Source organism: Pantherophis guttatus, chromosome 14 (genome assembly GCF_059756535.1).
Source record: "Pantherophis guttatus breed Tessera chromosome 14, ASM5975653v1, whole genome shotgun sequence".
NCBI classification, from domain to species: domain Eukaryota; kingdom Metazoa; phylum Chordata; class Lepidosauria; order Squamata; family Colubridae; genus Pantherophis; species Pantherophis guttatus.
In genome coordinates this window covers 13,160,601-13,181,166 of record NC_142076.1, presented here as the reverse complement: position 1 = coordinate 13,181,166, position 20,566 = coordinate 13,160,601, and the positions used below count along the sequence as shown (strand labels likewise).

At 47.3% G+C, this 20,566-nt stretch overlaps 3 protein-coding genes across 22 annotated transcripts in view; 1 reads left to right on the top strand and 2 right to left on the bottom strand.

The window, feature by feature from the left end:
• ERCC4 (ERCC excision repair 4, endonuclease catalytic subunit) overlaps positions 1–3,444 on the bottom strand; it is a 29,997-nt gene extending 26,553 nt beyond the window's left edge. Inside the window, exon 1 of one of the 2 annotated variants that reach the window (XM_034430261.3) lies at positions 3,180–3,444. In XM_034430261.3, the coding sequence (XP_034286152.2) occupies positions 3,180–3,359 (180 nt within the window). In that variant the 5' untranslated portion in view covers positions 3,360–3,444. The remainder of the gene's footprint in view (positions 1–3,179) is intronic. The other variant, XM_034430260.2, reaches the window with a different exon arrangement.
• Positions 3,445–8,579: 5,135 nt separating this feature from the next.
• Positions 8,580–15,887, top strand: NME3 (NME/NM23 nucleoside diphosphate kinase 3). Its single transcript, XM_034430262.3, has 5 exons — positions 8,580–8,741; positions 11,080–11,210; positions 13,208–13,309; positions 13,729–13,841; positions 14,855–15,887. The coding sequence occupies exons 1-5, from the start codon at positions 8,699–8,701 to the stop codon at positions 14,973–14,975; spliced, it is 510 nt and encodes a 169-aa protein (XP_034286153.2). The 5' UTR covers positions 8,580–8,698; the 3' UTR covers positions 14,976–15,887.
• A 1,171-nt stretch (positions 15,888–17,058) lies between these two features.
• The window catches only part of MAPK8IP3 (mitogen-activated protein kinase 8 interacting protein 3), a 71,882-nt gene continuing 68,374 nt past the window's right edge, over positions 17,059–20,566 (bottom strand). For 17 of the 19 annotated variants that reach the window (XM_087878392.1, XM_034430267.3, XM_087878391.1 and 14 more), the window contains one exon: positions 17,059–19,842. In XM_087878392.1, coding sequence (XP_087734518.1) covers positions 19,721–19,842 — 122 coding nt within the window. In that variant the 3' untranslated portion in view covers positions 17,059–19,720. The remainder of the gene's footprint in view (positions 19,843–20,566) is intronic. The other 2 variants (XR_004593447.3, XR_015729834.1) reach the window with 1 other exon arrangement.

Sequence of the window (20,566 nt, the reverse complement as noted above, 5' to 3'; positions counted from 1 at the left end):
TAATTTGGGTGTCAGCAACCTGCAGCTCCGGAGCCGCATGCGGCTCTTTGGGCCCTCTGCTGTGGTTCCATGTCGTGTGATCCCACCACTGGCTGGCCCCGCCCCTCGCCCTCCCCTCCCAGTCACTCCTTGCCTGGCCTGAGAAGGAAAGAGCGATGATGGGGGATGGAGAAGTGGCCGGAGGAGAGACAGAGAGATACAGAGAGGGGGGTGAGAGAGAGAGGGGGACAGAGGGAGGGAGGGGAGAGAAAGATGTCAAAAGGATTTTGTTGTTCCTGGTGTTTTTTAACAACCGGTTCTCTGCCCTAATAACCGGCTGGGTAGGCGTGGCTAAGGAGGGGGTCATGTGACTGGTGGGAGTGAGTGACATCAAGTTGGTCACACCCACCCAGATTTTGTGTCTCCCAGTGTTTTCTGTGGGAAATGGCTCCAAATGGCTCTTTGAGTGTTTAAGGTTGCAGGCCTCTGGGCTAATTCCTTATTAGAGCAATTATTTTAAAATAGCTTTTTTTATTTCTGCAAACCTTAGACTCCCCAAATTCACTGTCAACTATTAAGCATAAATAGGGGATTTGGGCTACGTCAGAACTGGTTTTCAGCAAATGAGTTTCCTGGAAAAGACCAGTAACATATAACATTTTATGTCTCCTGTCAACTAATGAGATTCAAATGCCTACCGATAGTAGAAATCCTATCCATATTACTCAGGAGTAACACCTCTGTTTAATTCAATGGGCTCCATTACTTGACATATATTTGATAGCATTGCAACCTAATGATGCCGTAAAGAAACAATTCAGATTTATAACATTATCTACGAATGCCTGCTTAGAAGTAAAGAGCACTTTTTCAATGGGATTGCTTTTCTTATATGTTCCTAGAACTATGTCCAGATATGGATGGATGGATGGTCAGACAGACAGACAGATTAGATAGATTGAGAGATGATAGACAGTTAGATGATAGGTAGAAAAATAAGTAGATGATAGATAATAGGTAGATAGATAATAGACAGACAGACAGACAATAGGCAGATAGAAGATAGACAGAGGGAGGGAGGGAGTAGGAGAGAGAAAATGTTCCTCAATTTCTGGATAGTCTCTCAGTCCAACCCACCTCATAGGCTTGTTGTGGGGAAATAGGAGGAGAAAGGAGTATGATACGTTCAACGCCTTGAGTTATTTATAAATAATAATAAAAACAGGATGTAAATAAATAAATCTCTCTTGGGGGATTCTGCCAGAACACCCTTACACAAATGATGTCACGAGGCTTGAGTGTTATAGGACATGAGAATTTGGGTGGGGTGTTTTACACATTTGAGGAAAGTCCTTCACAAACTGGACCTTCATCCAGAGAAGGTCTATTACCAATGTTCTTGAAATTCAGGGACTTTGGGCCAATGACCAGGAGACGGTGAGTTCTAGTCCCGCCTTAGCCATGGAAACCAATTGGGTGACTTTGGGCCAATCACCAGGAGACAGTGAGTTCTAGTCCCACCTTAGCCATGAAAGCCAATTGGGTGACTTTGGGCCAATCACAAGGAGACGGTGAGTTCTAGTCCTGCCTTAAGCATGAAAGCCAATGGGGTGATTTTGTGCCAATCACCAGGAGACGGTGAGTTCTAATCCCACTTTAGCCATGAAAACCAATTGGGTGACTTTGGGCCAATCATAAGGAGACAGTGAGTTCTAGTCCCGCCTTAGCCATGAAAGCCAATTGGGTGACTTTATGCCAATCATATGGAGACGGTGAGTTCTAGTTCTGCCTTAGCCATGAAAACCAATTGGGTGACTTTGGGCCAATCACCAGGAGACGGTGAGTTATAGTCCCGTCTTAGCCATGAAAGCCAATTGGGTGACTTTGGGCCAATCACCAGGAGACGGTGAGTTCTAATCCCACTTTAGCCATGAAAACCAATTGGGTGACTTTGGGCCAATCATAAGGAGATGGTGAGTTCTAGTCCCGCCTTAGCCATGAAAGCCAATTGGGTGACTTTATGCCAATCATATGGAGACGGTGAGTTCTAGTTCTGCCTTAGCCATGAAAACCAATTGGGTGACTTTGGGCCAATCACCAGGAGACCGTGAGTTATAGTCCCGTCTTAGCCATGGAAACCAATTGGGTGACTTTGGGCCAATCACCAGGAGACGGTGAGTTCTAATCCCACTTTAGCCATGAAAACCAATTGGGTGACTTTGGGCCAATCATAAGGAGACAGTGAGTTCTAGTCCCGCCTTAGCCATGAAAGCCAATTGGGTGACTTTATGCCAATCATATGGAGACGGTGAGTTCTAGTTCTGCCTTAGCCATGAAAACCAATTGGGTGACTTTGGGCCAATCACCAGGAGACGGTGAGTTATAGTCCCGTCTTAGCCATGGAAACCAATTGGGTGACTTTGGGCCAATCACCAGGAGACGGTGAGTTCTAATCCCACTTTAGCCATGAAAACCAATTGGGTGACTTTGGGCCAATCATAAGGAGATGGTGAGTTCTAGTCCCGCCTTAGCCATGAAAGCCAATTGGGTGACTTTATGCCAATCATATGGAGACGGTGAGTTCTAATCCCACTTTAGCCATGAAAGCCAATTGGGTGACTTTGGGCCAATCACAAGGAGACGGTGAGTTCTAGTCCTGCCTTAAGCATGAAAGCCAATGGGGTGACTTTGTGCCAATCACCAGGAGACGGTGAGTTCTAATCCCACTTTAGCCATGAAAGCCAATTGGGTGACTTTGGGCCAATCATAAGGAGATGGTGAGTTCTAGTCCCGCCTTAGCCTTGAAAACCAATTGGGTGACTTTGGGCCAATCATAAGGAGACGTTGAGTTCTAGTCCCACCTTAGCCATGAAAGCCAATGGGGTGACTTTGGGCCAGTCCCACTCCCCCCACCCCCCATCTCTCTCAGCCCAGCCTTCCTCACAGGGTTGTTGTGGTGGGGAAAGGAAAGACTGGATGCTCTGCTTGGAGCTGTCCCAAAACACGGGGCGGGGGGGGGGGCCGCCCTCTGCCCTCCCTCCCTCCCTGAATGACAGGCTTGGCCTTCCCACCCAAATAGGGCTAACACTGAACAGGAGCCCCCTCAGGCTCCTACAAGGCCAGGCCAGAGCGCGGCGTTAACCCGGGTTGAGCGTCCGGTGGGAAGGCGGGCTGGCTGAGGGAAAGTCTCCCCTACCTACCTCCTCCGCAGGGCTGGTGTTGAGCACCAGAACCAGCCGGGTGGGCTCGCAGTAGAGCCGAAGGAAGCGGAGGAGCAGGCGGTCGACGCCCAGCCCGCGGGCGCAGATGACCAGGCCGTCCTGGTGGAAAAGATCCAGGAAGATCTGCGTTTCGTGTTCGAGAGGCGGCCCGGCAGCCATGGCTACCGGCTGTCATCGGCAGCCTCTCTGCGCATGCGCCGGGAGAACCACGGAGTTGGCCAGGTAGAGCGACGCACGGAGACTTCCTGTGGCGCTCTTTTCAAGCCGGAAGCTCTTCTATCGATGTGGGAGTGGAGGTGGGGGGTGAGAAAAGAAAGAGAGGGAGAACAAGGCGCCTGTTAAAGGAATCGAGCCTCGGACAAACAGACAGCGCTGCTGCCATCTAGCGGTCGGCAGGTTGATTGTTTCAGGCTTTATTGCAATTTAAAACAATTATTAGCCGCTTTTAATAATTGAAACAATACAGCCAACTTATTGCAATTGTTTGTACTGGATCTAGCCTCTCCGGACAACCAATTATATTCTGCAGCGTTTCTCAACCTTCATAACTTTTAAGAAGCCTGGACTTCCAAACTCCCAATATTCTCCAGCCAGACTTTCTTAAAAGTAGCTACGGTTGAGAAAGGGCCATACAAGTATGGAACATAAGAATGGAGTTTTAAAAAGTTATCCCAATACAAGAAGCCAGGAGGGATGGCCGCGACCTGTGTCACGATTAAGTTAGCAGAAGAAAAGGGGTGATTTGGATGGCCAGGACCTCTGCCCCCCCCCCCCCGCCCCCCAACTACGCATGCAGGATCCGATATTGCAATTTTTCCTACATAGAAGGGGGAAAAGGGGAAAGGGAAAGAAAAATGGGGAAAGGGGTGGGGGAGGGGGAGGAGAGGAGGGGAAGGGAAAGGAAAGGAGAATGGGGAAAGAAAGGAAAAGGAAAGGAAGAGGGAAGGGAATGAAAGGAAAGGAGGAAGAGGGAAGGAAAGGGAAGGAGGAAGAGGAAAGGAAAGGAGAGTGGGGAAAGGAAGGAAAAGGAAAGGAGGAAGAAGGAAGGGAATGAAAGGAAAGGAGGAAGAGGAAAGGAAAGGAAAGGAGGGAGAGGGAAGGGAAGGAGGAAGAGAGAAGAGAAGGGAATGAAAGGAAAGGAGGCAGAGGGAAGGGAATGAAAGGAAAGGAGGAAGAGGGAAGGGTAGGGAATGAAAGGAAAGGAGGAAGAGGGAAGGAAAGGAAAGGAGGAAGAGGGTAGGGAATGAAAGGAAAGGAGGAAGAGGGAAGGAAAGGAAAGGAGGAAGAGGGAAGGAAAGGAAAGGAAAGGAGGAAGAGGGAAGGAAAGGAAAGGAGGAAGAGGGAAAGAAAGGAAAGGAAAGGAGGAAGAGGGAAGGAAAGAAAAGGAGGAAGAGGGAATGAAAGGAAAGGAGGAAGAGGGAAGGAAAGGAAAGGAGGAAGAGGGAAGGAAAGGAAAGGAGGAAGAGGGAAGGAAAGGGAATGAAAGGAAAGGAGGAAGAGGGAAGGAAAGGAAAGGAGGAAGAGGGAAAGAAAGGAAAGGAAAGGAGGAAGAGGGAAGGAAAGAAAAGGAGGCAGAGGGAAGGGAAGGAAAGGAAAGGAGGAAGAGGGAAGGAAAGAAAAGGAGGCAGAGGGAAGGGAAGGAAAGGAAAGGAGGAAGAGGGAAGGAAAGGAAAGGAGGAAGAGGGAAGGAAAGGAAAGGAGGAAGAGGGAAGGAAAGGAAAGGAGGAAGAGGGAAGGAAAGGGAATGAAAGGAAAGGAGGAAGAGGGAAGGAAAGGAAAGGAGGAAGAGGGAAAGAAAGGAAAGGAAAGGAGGAAGAGGGAAGGAAAGAAAAGGAGGCAGAGGGAAGGGAAGGGAAGGAAAGGAGGAAGAGGGAAGGAAAGAAAAGGAGGCAGAGGGAAGGGAAGGAAAGGAAAGGAGGAAGAGGGAAGGAAAGGAAAGGAGGAAGAGGGAAGGAAAGGAAAGGAGGAAGAGGGAAGGAAAGGAAAGGAAAGGAGGAAGAGGGAAGGAAAGGAAAGGAAAGGAGGAAGAGGGAAGGAAAGGAAAGGAAAGGAGGAAGAGGGAAAGAAAGGAAAGGAGGAAGAGGGAAGGAAAGAAAAGGAGGCAGAGGGAAGGGAAGGAAAGGAAAGGAGGAAGAGGGAAGGAAAGGAAAGGAAAGGAGGAAGAGGGAAGGAAAGGAAAGGAAAGGAGGAAGAGGGAAAGAAAGGAAAGGAGGAAGAGGGAAGGAAAGAAAAGGAGGCAGAGGGAAGGGAAGGAAAGGAAAGGAGGAAGAGGGAAGGGAAGGAAAGGAAAGGAGGAAGAGGGAAGGAAAGAAAAGGAGGCAGAGGGAAGGGAAGGAAAGAAAAGGAGGAAGAGGGAAGGAAAGGAAAGGAGGAAGAGGGAAGGAAAGGAAAGGAGGAAGAGGGAATGAAAGGAAAGGAGGAAGAGGGAAGGAAAGGAAAGGAGGAAGAGGGAAGGAAAGGGAATGAAAGGAAAGGAGGAAGAGGGAAGGAAAGGAAAGGAGGAAGAGGGAAAGAAAGGAAAGGAAAGGAGGAAGAGGGAAGGAAAGAAAAGGAGGCAGAGGGAAGGGAAGGAAAGGAAAGGAGGAAGAGGGAAGGAAAGAAAAGGAGGCAGAGGGAAGGGAAGGAAAGGAAAGGAGGAAGAGGGAAGGAAAGGAAAGGAAAGGAGGAAGAGGGAAGGAAAGGAAAGGAAAGGAGGAAGAGGGAAAGAAAGGAAAGGAAAGGAGGAAGAGGGAAGGAAAGGAAAGGAAAGGAGGAAGAGGGAAGGAAAGGAAAGGAAAGGAGGAAGAGGGAAAGAAAGGAAAGGAGGAAGAGGGAAGGAAAGAAAAGGAGGCAGAGGGAAGGGAAGGAAAGGAAAGGAGGAAGAGGGAAGGAAAGGAAAGGAGGAAGAGGGAAAGAAAGGAAAGGAAAGGAGGAAGAGGGAAGGAAAGAAAAGGAGGCAGAGGGAAGGGAAGGAAAGGAAAGGAGGAAGAGGGAAGGAAAGAAAAGGAGGCAGAGGGAAGGGAAGGAAAGGAAAGGAGGAAGAGGGAAGGAAAGGAAAGGAGGAAGAGGGAAGGAAAGGAAAGGAGGAAGAGGGAAGGAAAGGAGGAAGAGGGAAGGAAAGGAAAGGAAAGGAGGAAGAGGGAAAGAAAGGAAAGGAGGAAGAGGGAAGGAAAGAAAAGGAGGCAGAGGGAAGGGAAGGAAAGGAAAGGAGGAAGAGGGAAGGAAAGGAAAGGAAAGGAGGAAGAGGGAAGGAAAGGAAAGGAAAGGAGGAAGAGGGAAAGAAAGGAAAGGAGGAAGAGGGAAGGAAAGAAAAGGAGGCAGAGGGAAGGGAAGGAAAGGAAAGGAGGAAGAGGGAAGGGAAGGAAAGGAAAGGAGGAAGAGGGAAGGAAAGGAAAGGAGGAAGAGGGAAGGAAAGAAAAGGAGGCAGAGGGAAGGGAAGGAAAGGAAAGGAGGAAGAGGGAAGGGAAGGAAAGGAAAGGAGGAAGAGGGAAGGAAAGAAAAGGAGGCAGAGGGAAGGGAAGGAAAGGAAAGGAGGAAGAGGGAAGGAAAGGAAAGGAAAGGAGGAAGAGGGAAGGAAAGGAAAGGAAAGGAGGAAGAGGGAAAGAAAGGAAAGGAAAGGAGGAAGAGGGAAGGAAAGGAAAGGAAAGGAGGAAGAGGGAAGGAAAGGAAAGGAAAGGAGGAAGAGGGAAAGAAAGGAAAGGAGGAAGAGGGAAGGAAAGAAAAGGAGGCAGAGGGAAGGGAAGGAAAGGAAAGGAGGAAGAGGGAAGGGAAGGAAAGGAAAGGAGGAAGAGGGAAGGAAAGAAAAGGAGGCAGAGGGAAGGGAAGGAAAGGAAAGGAGGAAGAGGGAAGGAAAGGAAAGGAGGAAGAGGGAAGGAAAGGAAAGGAGGAAGAGGGAATGAAAGGAAAGGAGGAAGAGGGAAGGAAAGGAAAGGAGGAAGAGGGAAGGAAAGGGAATGAAAGGAAAGGAGGAAGAGGGAAGGAAAGGAAAGGAGGAAGAGGGAAAGAAAGGAAAGGAAAGGAGGAAGAGGGAAGGAAAGAAAAGGAGGCAGAGGGAAGGGAAGGAAAGGAAAGGAGGAAGAGGGAAGGAAAGGAAAGGAAAGGAGGAAGAGGGAAGGAAAGGAAAGGAAAGGAGGAAGAGGGAAAGAAAGGAAAGGAAAGGAGGAAGAGGGAAGGAAAGGAAAGGAAAGGAAAGGAGGAAGAGGGAAGGAAAGGAAAGGAAAGGAGGAAGAGGGAAAGAAAGGAAAGGAGGAAGAGGGAAGGAAAGAAAAGGAGGCAGAGGGAAGGGAAGGAAAGGAAAGGAGGAAGAGGGAAGGAAAGGAAAGGAAAGGAGGAAGAGGGAAGGAAAGGAAAGGAAAGGAGGAAGAGGGAAAGAAAGGAAAGGAGGAAGAGGGAAGGAAAGAAAAGGAGGCAGAGGGAAGGGAAGGAAAGGAAAGGAGGAAGAGGGAAGGGAAGGAAAGGAAAGGAGGAAGAGGGAAGGAAAGAAAAGGAGGCAGAGGGAAGGGAAGGAAAGGAAAGGAGGAAGAGGGAAGGAAAGGAAAGGAGGAAGAGGGAAGGAAAGGAAAGGAGGAAGAGGGAATGAAAGGAAAGGAAGAAGAGGGAAGGGAAGGGAATGAAAGGAAAGGAAGAAGAGGGAAGGGAAGGAAAGGAGGAAGAGGGAAGGGAAGGGAATGAATGGAAAGGAGGAAGAGGAAAGGAAAGGAGGAAGAGGGAGGGAAAGGGAATGAAAGGAAAGGAGGCAGAGGGAAGGGAATGAAAGGAAAGGAGGAAGAGGAAAGGAAAGGAAAGGAGGAAGAGGGAAGGGAAGGAAAGGAGGAAGAGGGAAGGGAAGGGAATGAATGGAAAGGAGGAAGAGGGAAGGAAAGGGAATGAAAGGAAAGGAAGAAGAGGGAAGGGAAGGGAATGAAAGGAAAGGAAGAAGAGGGAAGGGAAGGAAAGGAGGAAGAGGGAAGGGAAGGGAATGAATGGAAAGGAGGAAGAGGAAAGGAAAGGAGGAAGAGGGAGGGAAAGGGAATGAAAGGAAAGGAGGCAGAGGGAAGGGAATGAAAGGAAAGGAGGAAGAGGAAAGGAAAGGAAAGGAGGAAGAGGGAAAGAAAGGAAAGGAAAGGAGGACGAGGGAAGGAAAGGAAAGGAAGAAGAGGGAAGGGAAGGGAAGGAAAGTTTAAAGCAGGGCTATCTAACTTGGCCACTTCAACTCCCAGAATTCCCCAGCCATGCCGGGAATTGAAGCCCGGTGGTCTTACACCTTGCAAACGAGGTTGCCCACCCCGGCTCTCCAGAGTCCCATTCGGAGCGTCCTGATCATCCAACCAAGCCCTCCGCGGCTTTGAACTGCGGCAGCCTCGCCCCTTCCCCCCCCCCCCCCCCCCAGCCAAGCCGAAGTCCCGGGCAGAGCCCCGCCCCTGTGGCAAGCGCGTGCACGCGCGCATGCATGAACCCTGCCGGGCACCGGCCGGGTTGGTCTTCCCTTCCGGGTTGCCCTGCGCGTCCCCGCTGCTGCTGCTGCTGCTGGTGATCCCATCATGATTTTCTTGCTGGCTTTCTTTGCCAGCATCTTCCAGACAGGTGAGCCCAGGGAGGCGAGGGAAGGCGCCAGGTGGGTGTCCCAGTCACCGCTTCACCGTGGTTGGGTCTTCTGCTCTCCCTTGGCCATCCCCCAAGCTGTCTGTCAAGGCTTCCATCCAGACCCCCCCCCCTTTAGTCCTTTCTGGATCCGTCTCAGGATATTGGGAGGGGGGGATTTTCTTCCTCTCCCCACGTGCAAAACGACCCCAACCCTCATTCCTGAGTCCAGAAAGGGGATTGGAAGCCCCCCCCCCTCACCTTTTTGCAAACACCCCTTAACGCCTCTTCAAGGTTAATTTTTCAGCAAGCCGGGCTGGCTTAAGAAGAAATTTTAAATGTTTTAATTGGTTTGTATTTTTAATTTTGGGCCAAATTTATATATATTTTAATCGTTTTTAATATTTGTATTTCATGTTTTTTTAATTCTGGCTGTACACCGCCCTGAGTCCTCAGGGAGAAGGGCGGTATATAAATTTAAAAATAAATAAATAAATAAATAAATAAATAAATAAATAAATAAATAAATAAATAAATAAATAATCTGGAATTAAAAAGGTGAGGGGGGGGCTCCAAGATCACTTTCAGAGGAGAGGGATTTCACCTTTTCTCCACCCCATTGGGCTGGGCAGCAGGAAGGAGGGCGATGAGGCTGCGGTTTACGGGAGGCCCCTTGGGGACCGCTGGCCTTGAGCTAATTCCTTAAAAACACCTTGACATCCTTGCTGCCAACAAGCAGCTCTCCACCCTTTTTCCCCCATGGAGCTATGGTGGCTTGAAAGGAAGATGCTTGTCAACGCACAAGCGATTACAGGTAGTCCTTGATTTACAACCACCAAAAAAACTGGAATGTTCCTCCTTTTAAGTGGTGCAGTTGTTAACACAAAGATGTCCTATGACTGCAACTTGCCACTTGCCACTTGTTTTTGCTTGTAAGCTGGGAAGATCATGAATGGTCTTGAAAAAACAGCGCTTTAAAAAAAAAAGTGACTTGTGACTTGATCCTTACAAACATCACTTCGTTCCCCCCATCGTCACGTGTTCCAAATTCAGGTCCTTGGCAACCGGCATGTATTTACCGCAGTGGTGGCATCTTGGCATCACATGATTGGCATTTGCAACCTTCTCAGCCGGTTGTCCCAAAGGTGTGTTAGGAAGAAATATCCTTCTGGGTTCAGCTCCAAGTGGGGAAAAAGACACTGGAAACATGGAGACTGCTTGGAGAGATGGTTTAATGGTGGACAGGATCACATGATGTAATCTTCCCAGGTGCCATGTGGTGAGTCTCTGTTGCTAGATGGGTCCTATTGTGTTAGTTTCTGTTGCTAGATGGGTCCTATTGTGTTGCAGATGATGGTCCATTGACAAAGATTGAGTTTCTGCCTCTGGCCCATTGACAAAGGGTGGGGGGGCAGGAAGATGGGAGCTGCTTCCTCTTTAAAACATGCTTCTCCATTTCTCATCCAAGGAAACATAATATTCTGCCTTTTTAATATTTCTCAAAATATTTCATTCCTCTAGGAAAGCGGTGGGTGCTAACTTCCTATAGGTGCTTTTTTTTTCAAGAGGCAACAGGACTGTCTTGGTTTTTCTTGGAAGACATTTCACTTCTCATCTGAGAAGCTTCTTCAGCTCTGCGTGAATGTCCTCCCGTTCCCCACCATCCCGTCAGAGCCGAAGAAGCTTCTTGGATGAGTGGAGAAACGTCTTCGAAGAAAAACCAAGAAAGTCCAGTTCTCTCCTGGAAAAAAGCACCTTTGGAACAGCCATGATCTGGAGGACTGAGAATCTTTGTAAACATTTTTGACAAGCAAAGTTAATGGGGAGGGGGAGCTGGATTCACTTAAAGAGGACATGATTCATTTAACGACTGCAGTGAGTCACAACAAGCATGGCAAGAAAGATGATAGAATTGGGCACAACTCCCAGAACAACTGCCTTGCTTAGTAGAAATTCTGGACCCCATTGTGGTTGTAAACTGAAGACTATCTATAATGAGAATGACTTGGTGTATCTGGGCTTACCAAACCAACAATGGGCATTAGATGTTACCAATAAAGGAGAATATTTGTAGCTTAGTGTTGAAATGAGAGGGGTCCTTGGTGCTCTCTGAGCTTGGTTGTTTTCTTGCAGACGTGTCATTACCCAGCTAGCTAACATCATCAGTGTTGGAAGGGGTGAGGTTTGCTCTTGGTTCCTTGAACATTCTCCTCTAGCACTGATGATGTTACCTACTTAGGATAATGAAACGTCTGCAAGAAAACAACCAAGCTCAGAGAGCACCAAGGACCCTCCATTCTTTGTATCTTGCCAGGGCATAACGCCTGTTTCTTGTTTCCAGCTTTTACGGGCGTGAACGAACGCACTTTCCTTGCCATCAAGCCAGATGGGGTACAGCGGCATCTGGTTGGCGAGATCATCCGGCGCTTTGAGAAGAAAGGCTTCAAACTGGTGGCGATGAAGCTCATGCAGGTGAGAACAGCCATGGGAGCCCCCAGGTAGCACTCGGGGACTCCGGCTGAACTTGGCCTCATTATGGGCATCCTGGTCTTTTTAAAAAAAATTAGAGGTGTGCGAACGAAGCCTTATTGAAATTCACTGATCGAAATAATACCCCTGTCTTTAAATGCAACGCAGGTCGGTTAACAGAAATTATAACAAATGAAGGCAAAATGTACGTGTCCCAGGATAATGTTGCAGGATCCAATCTGGGCCAGTCACTGGGACCAGAGGTTTTGTCTTCCGAGCGTCTCTCTAGCACAGGGGTCTCCAACCTTGGCAACTTTACGACTTGTGGACTTCAATTCCCAGAATTCCTCAGCCAGGAATTCTGGGAGTTGAAGTCCACAAGTCGTAAAGTTGCCAAGGTTGGAGACCCCTGCTCTAGCAAACTCTGCTAGAGAGAGATTTCCTGAGGATGGGAAAGTCCAAAAGCTGAGAAGACTAAACCCCTGGGTCCAAGTGACTGACCCAGATTGGGTCCTGCGAAAATGGAAATACAATAAATTAGATCAAAAGCCTAAAAATGGCCATGAAGGAAACTCTGCGGCCAACGAGCATGTCCTCAACTATTTCGCTGATTTTTTTCATGCCTGCGAAAATAGCCAAGCCTGAAGGACTTTCTAAAAAGCCAGCAGAATCGGAGCCAACAGTAACCTTGAGCGGTATGGTGTGCCCAAGCGCCAACTTCTATTATTTAATTGTCCCTTTCCCTTAACTAGCTGCCATTTTGCAGGTCAAGGATTCTGTCCGGTGTTTCCCAACCTCAGCAACTTTTAAGAAGAGTAGACTTCATCTCTACTCTTCATAAGAGCTGCGTTGGCGCAGTGGTTAGAGTGAAGCACTACAGGCTACTTCTGCTGACTGCTGGCTGCCTGCAATTTGGCAGTTCGAATCTCACCAGGCTCAAGGTTGACTTAACCTTCCATCCTTCCGAGGTGGGTAAAATGAGGACCCAGATTGTTGGGGGGGGCAAGAGGCTGACTCTGTAAACCACTTAGAGGGGGCTGAAAAGCACTGTAAAGCAGTATATAAGTCTAAGTGCTATTGTTATTGCTATCTCCCAGAATTGCCCAGCGAGTTGACATGCTGGCTGGGGGAATTCTAGGAGTGGAAGTCCATCCATCTGAAAAGTTGCTAAGGTTGAGAAAAAACAGATCGAATCAAAACTCATTATGATTATTTGAGTCTTCCTCTGGTTTGGTGATTCTTGGTGCAGATAACAATTACCATCGTTCTATATCCGCTCCTCATTTACCATTTCATTCCTACAGGATTCAGACAAAACGCCAGATAGATATCAAATGTAGAGATCTAATCTGGCCGACACAGGTCTTTTTTATCCCTTATCTTGTATTATCGGTATTGTAGTTTCTTATAAAATTATTAATTATTAATATATCTTATTAAATTATTATTCTGATGTGGTGGCTCAGTGGCTAAGATGCTGAGCTTGTCGATCGAAAGATCTGTAGTTCAGCCGTTCGAATCACTAGTGCTGCGTAACGGGGTGAGCTCCCGTTACTTGTCCCAGCTTCTGCCAACCTAGCAGTTCGAAAGCACGTTAAAAAATGCAAGTAGAAAAATAGGGACCACCTTTGGTGGGAAGGGAACAGCGTTCTGTGCGCCTTTGGCGTTTAGTCATGCCGGCCACATGATCACGGTGACGTCTTCAGACAGCACTGACTCTTCGGCTTAGAAACAGAGATGAGCACCACCCCCTAGAGTCGGGAACGACTAGCACATATATGCGAAGGGAATCTTTTTAGCTTCTTATCCACACTGTAGAACGTGTGACCTTATTAAAAAAAAAGTCTCTTCTTTTGAACTTTCAATTACACGTTGAAGGTGATTTTGGTGATGGAGCCGCTCATCCTTCTAATTCCTTCCCAATCTGCAGGTGAGAATGTTAGAATCCCGTGTTTTTACAAACGTCTGTATTGATTGCATCTGATGTATCTTCTGCTCAGGCTTCGGAAGAGTTGCTGAAAGAACATTACGCCTCTCTCCGTGAGCGTCCTTTCTTCAGCCGCTTGGTGAAATTCATGAGTTCGGGACCGATTGTGGCCATGGTGAGGAACAGAAATGCGAGAGGCTAAATTTTAGCCTTAATGTTAATATCACTTTATAATGCCTTGGTAAGGCCACACTTGGAATACTGCATTCAGTTTAGGTCGCCACAATGCAAAAAAGATGTGGAGACTCTAGAAAGAGTGCAGAGAAGAGCAACAAAGAGGATTAGGGGACTGGAGGCTAAAACATATAAAGAACGGTTGGGAATGTCTAGTTTAATGAAAAGAAGGACTAGGGGAGACATGATAGCAGTCTTCCAATATCTCAGGGGCTGCCACAAAGAAGAGGGAGTCAAGCTATTCTCCAAAGCACCTGAAGGCAGGACAAGAAGCAATGGGTGGAAACTTTTGGGTAGCTGCTGTAAGAGATCCACCAAAGTTGTTGCTGTTGACCATTCTTCTTCGTTCACTTTCCGTAGGTCTGGCAAGGGCAGGAGGTAGTCAAAACTGCACGCATGATGATTGGGGAAACCAACCCAGCCGATTCGAAACCTGGAACCATCCGAGGAGATTTCTGCATTGAAGTGGACAAGTGAGTTGAATTGTCATTAGTCCTCGGCATACAACCCCAATTGAGCCCAAGATTTCTGGGCTAAGTGAGACATTTGTCAAGTGAGTCTTGCCCCATTTTACTACCTTTCTTGACATCGTTGAATCATCACACGTGCAGGAACACGTGCAGTGAATCTGGCTTTTTGTTGTGACCTAGGCTTCCTGAGTCATTAAAACACACGAGTAGTCCTAAAAACCGTTTTTATTGCTACAGCTGTGAATTACGTTCATTCACAGCTGAGTCCCAATTAGTTGCAAAAAGTCCTTCGGGAGAAGTCCTTTGGGATAATCACCAACCTTTATCTCCTTTGACACTCTGCCAAAGACCTACTTGGCAAAGCCACACGGAGTCCAGAATCAAACAGAGATGCCGACTGGGAACAGAATTAACAATCTTGCTTTCCTGCAAAAGGCCCACTGCTCCTCTTTTAAGCCTTATGGGAGGAGGGGCCAATCATCTCCAGGCCTTACTCCCGAGTCATCCCTTTTGTTTTAACTGTTCTTGCCTTCTGGCAGCTCTGCGCATGTGTGCACTAGGAACAGGCTCCCCCTGTTCCTCTGCAAGGTCTGACTCTGGAGGCTCCGGAGGCAGCACGCACCTCCCAGATGGCCCCCTCTCTGCCTCCAAGGCAGAGCCCTCGTCCAAGCCTTCCCCAGACTCCAGGACTGGCCCATATTCCTCCTCACTGTCTGACTCTATTTTGAAGATATCGGCCTGGCAGCTCTCCAAGCCAGATAAGGTCTGTGACGGTAAATTCTCCCTTGAAAGACTTTGCCGAAGGTGAATGAGAGGAATTCCAAGTGTTTGTTTAATAAAAGGGGTTTTGTCGGGACCAGGATTCTGCTTCATGCTTTTTGGGGAAGCCTGGGTCAGAACAGTAGGGCTATAAGGAACTGCGTAACCTAGAGGGAGGTGATCCTTGTCTTGTACGTAATACATTTCTCTCCGAATACATTCAACTTCCTCTTACACTACCGTTTCTTTCTCTGCAGGAACGTGATTCATGGCAGTGATTCGGTGGAGACCGCTCAGCGAGAAATTGCACTCTGGTTTCGTTCTGAGGAGCTGATCTGTTCTTCGAAAGATAGCAAAGAGCACTGGATTTACGAATAACCATTAAAAAATGAAATCTCAGGGGTTGCTCTTGGGGTCCGGACTTCCCCCATCTGGGAATCTTCTTGAATGTATTGCACACTGACTCGTGTCAAATAAGAACCTTGGTTGAGAAAACCTGTTCCAGCTATTGAGTCGAATATTAATTAGAATAATATCCGTGAGCTACGAAAGCACAAACACACAGAAGTCTTCCAAACAGATATTATTCTTCAAATGTCCCTCTTACATTAAGTTTTTCACTCCCATTTCTTATTTGGCTTGTTTCGTTGCTTGAACTGTCTGGCCAAAGCTGGGGAACGTTTCTTTAATCTTTCATCTAAATTCTCCAAAAATTCACTCCCAAGATAAAAAGAGAGTAATGTAGCTGCTGTTTGACTGCCAAGCAACGAAAATAACTTGTTCCCAATTAATAGGAGGCAGAGGGAACAAAGCCTTATGATCAATGTTTTTTGGAGTTTGTTTGTTTTTTTTTCAGTTTAAATGCCAAGGCTAATCTCATTCTCTTTAAGGGGCAAGAAAGAGTGATGGTTGAAAAGGCAGACTTTCTGGCACTGTAGTTTGATTTTTTTTCCCCCACCTGTCTAAAAAAGTATTAAAAACTCACTTTAGAGTTTTTAATACTTCAGAATCGGCAGAATTGGGAGCATAAAAATGTATGGAAAAAAATGTATAGAACAGGGAACAAATGAATGCCTGCTTAAAAGAGAGAGATCTGCAAGATTTTTAGATTTCTTATGCTATTAAGTTACCAACTGGAATGCTGGAATGAGAGACGCACAGCTCTTATTTGCAAATATTTTCCAAGGATATTTGTTTGTCTGTACAAGCCTATTGCTTTTCAACATAGCATTTTTTAATTTTTTTTTTTTTTTTGTAAAATAAACGTGGGAAAGATACCCATTTTCATTCCTCCGGTTTTCAGAGAGGTTGTGTAATTAGAGTTTGTGGATTGCTGAATTTGTTGGAAGACAAAGAAGAATAGGACTGCCACCTTGAGGGATTGTGAACCAGTAGTAAAAAAAAAAAAAAGTTACCAGTTCAGGCAAACCGGTAGTTAAAAAGCTATCAGTTTGGGCTAACTGGTATTTCCGATGATCAGCTGTGCTGTGTGGTTTATTGATTGAATCTAAATCACGTGGCACATCTGTTTCCCCCCCACACCGCTGTTCTACTTACCTTGTCAAGCCTCCTTTTTCTGCGTGCAGCATGCATTTGGCGCTCACTGCTCATGCGTGGCCAACACTGATAGGGAAAGCCATTAGTACAGTACATAAAAAAGAGAACAAACCCCCTTCTGGCACTGATGATGGTATCTAGTTGGGTCACGAGATGTCTGCAAGAAAACAACTCGCCTTAGAGAGCACTAAGGGCTCCACGATATGTACCAGAATCAGGGGTGGGATTCAGCCGGTTCGGACAAACCGGATGTTAATTTTAATCTGGTTCGCCGAACCGGTAGTTGCAAGGACTGGCTCACCCCGTCCCACCCTTTCCAGGAGCCTCCACTCAGCCCATTTTGGATTCCAGGTAAGTGCAGCGCCCGTGTGGAGGCTCTGGGAGAGTGAAAAACAGGCTTCCCAGAAGTTCTGGAAGTCTGGAAACGGGCCTGTTTCCAGCCTCTGGAGGGCTTCTGGAGCCTGAGGGAGGCCGTTTTCACCCTCCCAGAGGCTTGAGGGAAGCCCCTGGAGCCTGGGGAGGGCAAAAAATGGGCCTCTCGGAAGTTCCGGAAATCTGGAAATGGGCCCATTTGCAACCTCCGGAGGGCCTCCGGAGCCCGGGGAGGCCATTTTTACCCTCCTGTAGGCTCGAGGGAAGCCTCCAGAGGGCAACCCCCCCTTGCACTGTGGTGCGGGTGGCCGAGTAGGCCACGCCCACCCAGCAACCGGGCAGCGAGCTGGTTGCTAACATTTTTCAATCCCACCCCTGCTTAGAACTCTCGATACACACTTGACAATGTCATTTTTTCCACTTGTGTATTCCAGTTAGAAACGGGGGTCTCTCTCTCTCTCTCTCTCTCTCTCCTTGGCATGTGGGAGACTTCCCATCTTTCTCAGGGGTTCAGCAAGGCGCTCACAACCCGTGACGATAATAACATTTTTATTACATACAGAACAGATAATGGTTTTCAGTTTGTTTGGTAGCACGGAAGGGAGAAAGCAAGGGAGGGGTTGGTTTTCATAACAGCCGTCTCTTTACATCTTTCAAACAAAACAGCAGAGTTTACAGCCTTCAAGACACATTATTATTTTTTTTTTAAAAATCCTTTTATAACGTACAAGTCAACTTTACATACATCACAGTGGAATTGCAGCAGGAAAGGTGTCTCTGTGAGGTCCCTCAGTCAGCGTTTCTCCAGGCTGGCTGATAAGCCCCTAAAAAAGGAGCCCATTCTTTGGGTGCTGTTTTCCTTCACTGTCTCCTCCTCCTCCTCCTCCTCCACGCCATTCCCACGTGTGTGCTTCTTTTCAACATGCTCCCAACTGCAAAAGGCTTGGGAGCAGATGCAGCAGACAAGCACGGTTAGGACTAGTAAACGGCCAGAAAAATGAGAGAGGCCGGAGGCTTCATCAAACTTTAAAAACAAAGAAAGAAACAAACTCGGTTTCAAATGTATGTAAGGACAGGATATGCTCTCGTGCCTTATGCTATTTGTTTCTGCTTGTTTATTTATTTTTCTTTGCAGAGTTTCTTAACTTCGGCCACTTTTAAGACGTGTCCGCCTCAACTCAACCTAGAATTCTCCACGATTTGAAATCCAAATTTCTTTAAAGTAGCCGAGAAACATTGTTGTAGGGTACCCAGCCTAAGCGTGCACGCTCTCTCTCTCTCTCTCTTAATATATATATATGTTTGTTTGTTCATTCTCCCCTTGGGAAAAATGCAGTGCATTTGCCCAGAAGCAAATCCCATCGAACTAAGAACAGCTTACTTTCTGAGACACGAATAACATTGCGGCTTCAATCAACTCTTTCGTTTTTAATCATGGAGCCAATTTTGTTGGCTTGATGGGTTTGTCATGCTCTATCGACCTTCCTCAACTTGCTACCGTTCGTGTTAGAAGTACAACTTTTTTTGAATTCCTTTTTTGAAGGCCAACTGAATTTAAGAGCTTTTGGGAAAGGTAGTCCTGATAAGTCTAGGTAGCACCTGGCGAACCACAGCTGATCTCCAAAAGCCAAAGCAGATCAGACTGGCATAGGAGACCACCAACTCACCCCAGGGGTGTAGGCCAGACCTGAGTAGTTGAAAGAAGGGGAAGAAGAAGCCAAGACGGATGTGTCGATGAAGACCTCTAGAAGCTGACCTTAACTCACTGGGGGAAATCGCCTTTATAGACCCAGCTTAGGCAGCCAGCTGGGGAAGGCTAGAAAAGGATACTTAGACCATCTGGGATGGTCCTGGGATCTGATCAAGTTCATCAGCCATTTGAAACGCCTCCAAACACTGTATCTTTATAGAAGATAAAGTTCATCTCCTTAGCAGCTTTTCTGGACCTCATCAGACTCTTAACACTGTCCTCATCTGCCTCAGATTTCTTTTGCTACTTCTACAAGTCCTAGTCTAAGAAGGAAGGGCTTTCTAAGAACCTCCAGCTGTCCTTCACTTCCCCTCTTCCCTACTTCCTTCTCCCGGACAATTGGCCTCTCTCTCTACACATTCCACTCTTACATTCTCTGACCCATTTGTCTTCCATATTTGTTTGATTTCTCCTAGTTTTCTACCCTGATTTTTCTCTTTCCAAGATAGATAAGTTGAAAGATTTTGTGACTTATATTCCTGCAGCTCCCAGCAGAACACTCCCAGATACATCGAAGATGGTTTCACCCTCTAAAATATCTATCCACTCTGGAATACTGCAATATTTCAAGGCGGAAGAAGTTCAGATTTTTCTGGCTTGCGGTAGTCAAGATCCCAAACACTCATCTGGTAAACCCTTATTATCTTTACTGCATCTCTATCCTTCTGCACCAACAAAGAGCCCAGAACGGTTTCCAGACTGGTGCCTAAACCGCGGTGAACCCACCAGTGCCCAATTAAAATAAATTTAGTGATGGGAACTCATCCTGTGCCCAGAGCCCATATTCTACATACAATGCCAACTGCTGACATGTGACTATAATTCCCAAACATACCTGCAAACCTTCCTGGTAGAGATTTTAAGATACTTTAGCCAAGTTCAGATCGCTCCCAAATTCGTGCCTGGACCTCACAGAATAATTGTGAAGGAGAAAGGACAAGGGATGTTAGTTGCTCTCAAAAACATCTCGCTCATACTGGCTTTGGAGACCAATCCAAGTGTCGACACAGTTTCCATGGTGGCAAAAGGGAGTAAGCCAGTTAAGCAGTTCATAGGTACTTTTCTCCATGCAGGTAGGGAGGAAGGAAGGAAGAGAAGGAGGGGGCTGCCTTGGAAAAGTTGTCCAATCCTTCTGAGCCAAGGGTATGGTCTTCCTTTGTGTCTTGACTTCTGATGCAATAGACTTCATCCCAAAATTCCCTCCAACCAGAAAGCCAACGGTAACCCCAGCCAGTCTAGACAAGTCCCACAATCTCAAGACCCATCACTGTAAACCTGGAGAGGGAGGGAGCCACTGGATGGCACAGGAATGGTTGTAGTTATCTGGGATCAGACAGGCCAGCAGTAGGAATGATGCAAAAGTTCTGTATGTACATATTGGCATTCGGGAAGTGGGTGTCAGTAGAAGGGAGAAAATTATACTGGCAGGAAGAGGAAGAGAGGTTCATTCCGGGATGTAGGACACCTGCCAGACGATGATGTGGCTTCGTTCAGCTTTGGAGAGGATCGGCTTCACTTGGGCAACATCGCCCGTGTTTTCTTCGGTCTCGTCGTCTTCTCCGTCCCCTTTAGAAGGAAGAGGAACAAAAGAATAGAGCAAGGGTGTCAAACTCGATTTCATTGAGGGCCGCATCAGGGTTGTGTTTGACCTCTGGGGGGCTGGGAGCTTGGCCGGGGGAGCGTGGCTAGCATGACATCACTCACATTGGGGGGGGGCACCTGTGGTGGCCCAAGTATTCTGCCAGCGAAAACAGGATCACGAGCTCCGTTTTCGGCTGCGACGGCCTCTTGCAGTCCTCTGCCCATGAAAATGGCACTCGGAAAGGCCGCATGCAGCCCTCCCGAGCTCCGTTTTTGCTGGCAGAGGCATCGCGGGGCGGTCCTTCGCTGTTTCCAGGGTGGCCCTGTGGGCCAGATCTAACCATGGGCCAGATTTGGCCCACATGCCTTGAGTTTGACACCCCTGGAATAGAGCGTCAAGGGGTTCCGTTCTCAGAAAAATTCACCAAACAGACAATCAAATACCAACCCTGTTGAGATCTTGGATTTACACAAGAGAGCTTTTTACTATCAAGGAATGTATGTTTTGCAACCTTCTGACGAGCAAAGTCAGTGGGGAAGCCAGATTCCCTTAACAACCGTGTTACTAACTTAACTGCAATGATTCACTTAACAACTGTGACAAGAAAGGTCATAAAACAGGGCAAAATTCACTTAACAAATGTTTCCCTTAACAACATAAAGCTTGGGCTCAATTGTGGTCCTAGGTTGAGAACTACCTGCATAGCAA

What these genes read in the sequence shown, in the direction of transcription:
- NME3 (XM_034430262.3), top strand. Translation starts at nt 8,699, where the DNA reads ATGATTTTCTTGCTGGCTTTCTTTGCCAGCATCTTCCAGACAG. An exon ending in TGCCAGCATCTTCCAGACAG is followed by an intron (nt 8,742 to 11,079) that starts GTGAGCCCAGGG and finishes TCTTGTTTCCAG; the next exon opens with CTTTTACGGGCGTGAACGAA. An exon ending in TTCTGCATTGAAGTGGACAA is followed by an intron (nt 13,842 to 14,854) that starts GTGAGTTGAATT and finishes CTTTCTCTGCAG; the next exon opens with GAACGTGATTCATGGCAGTG.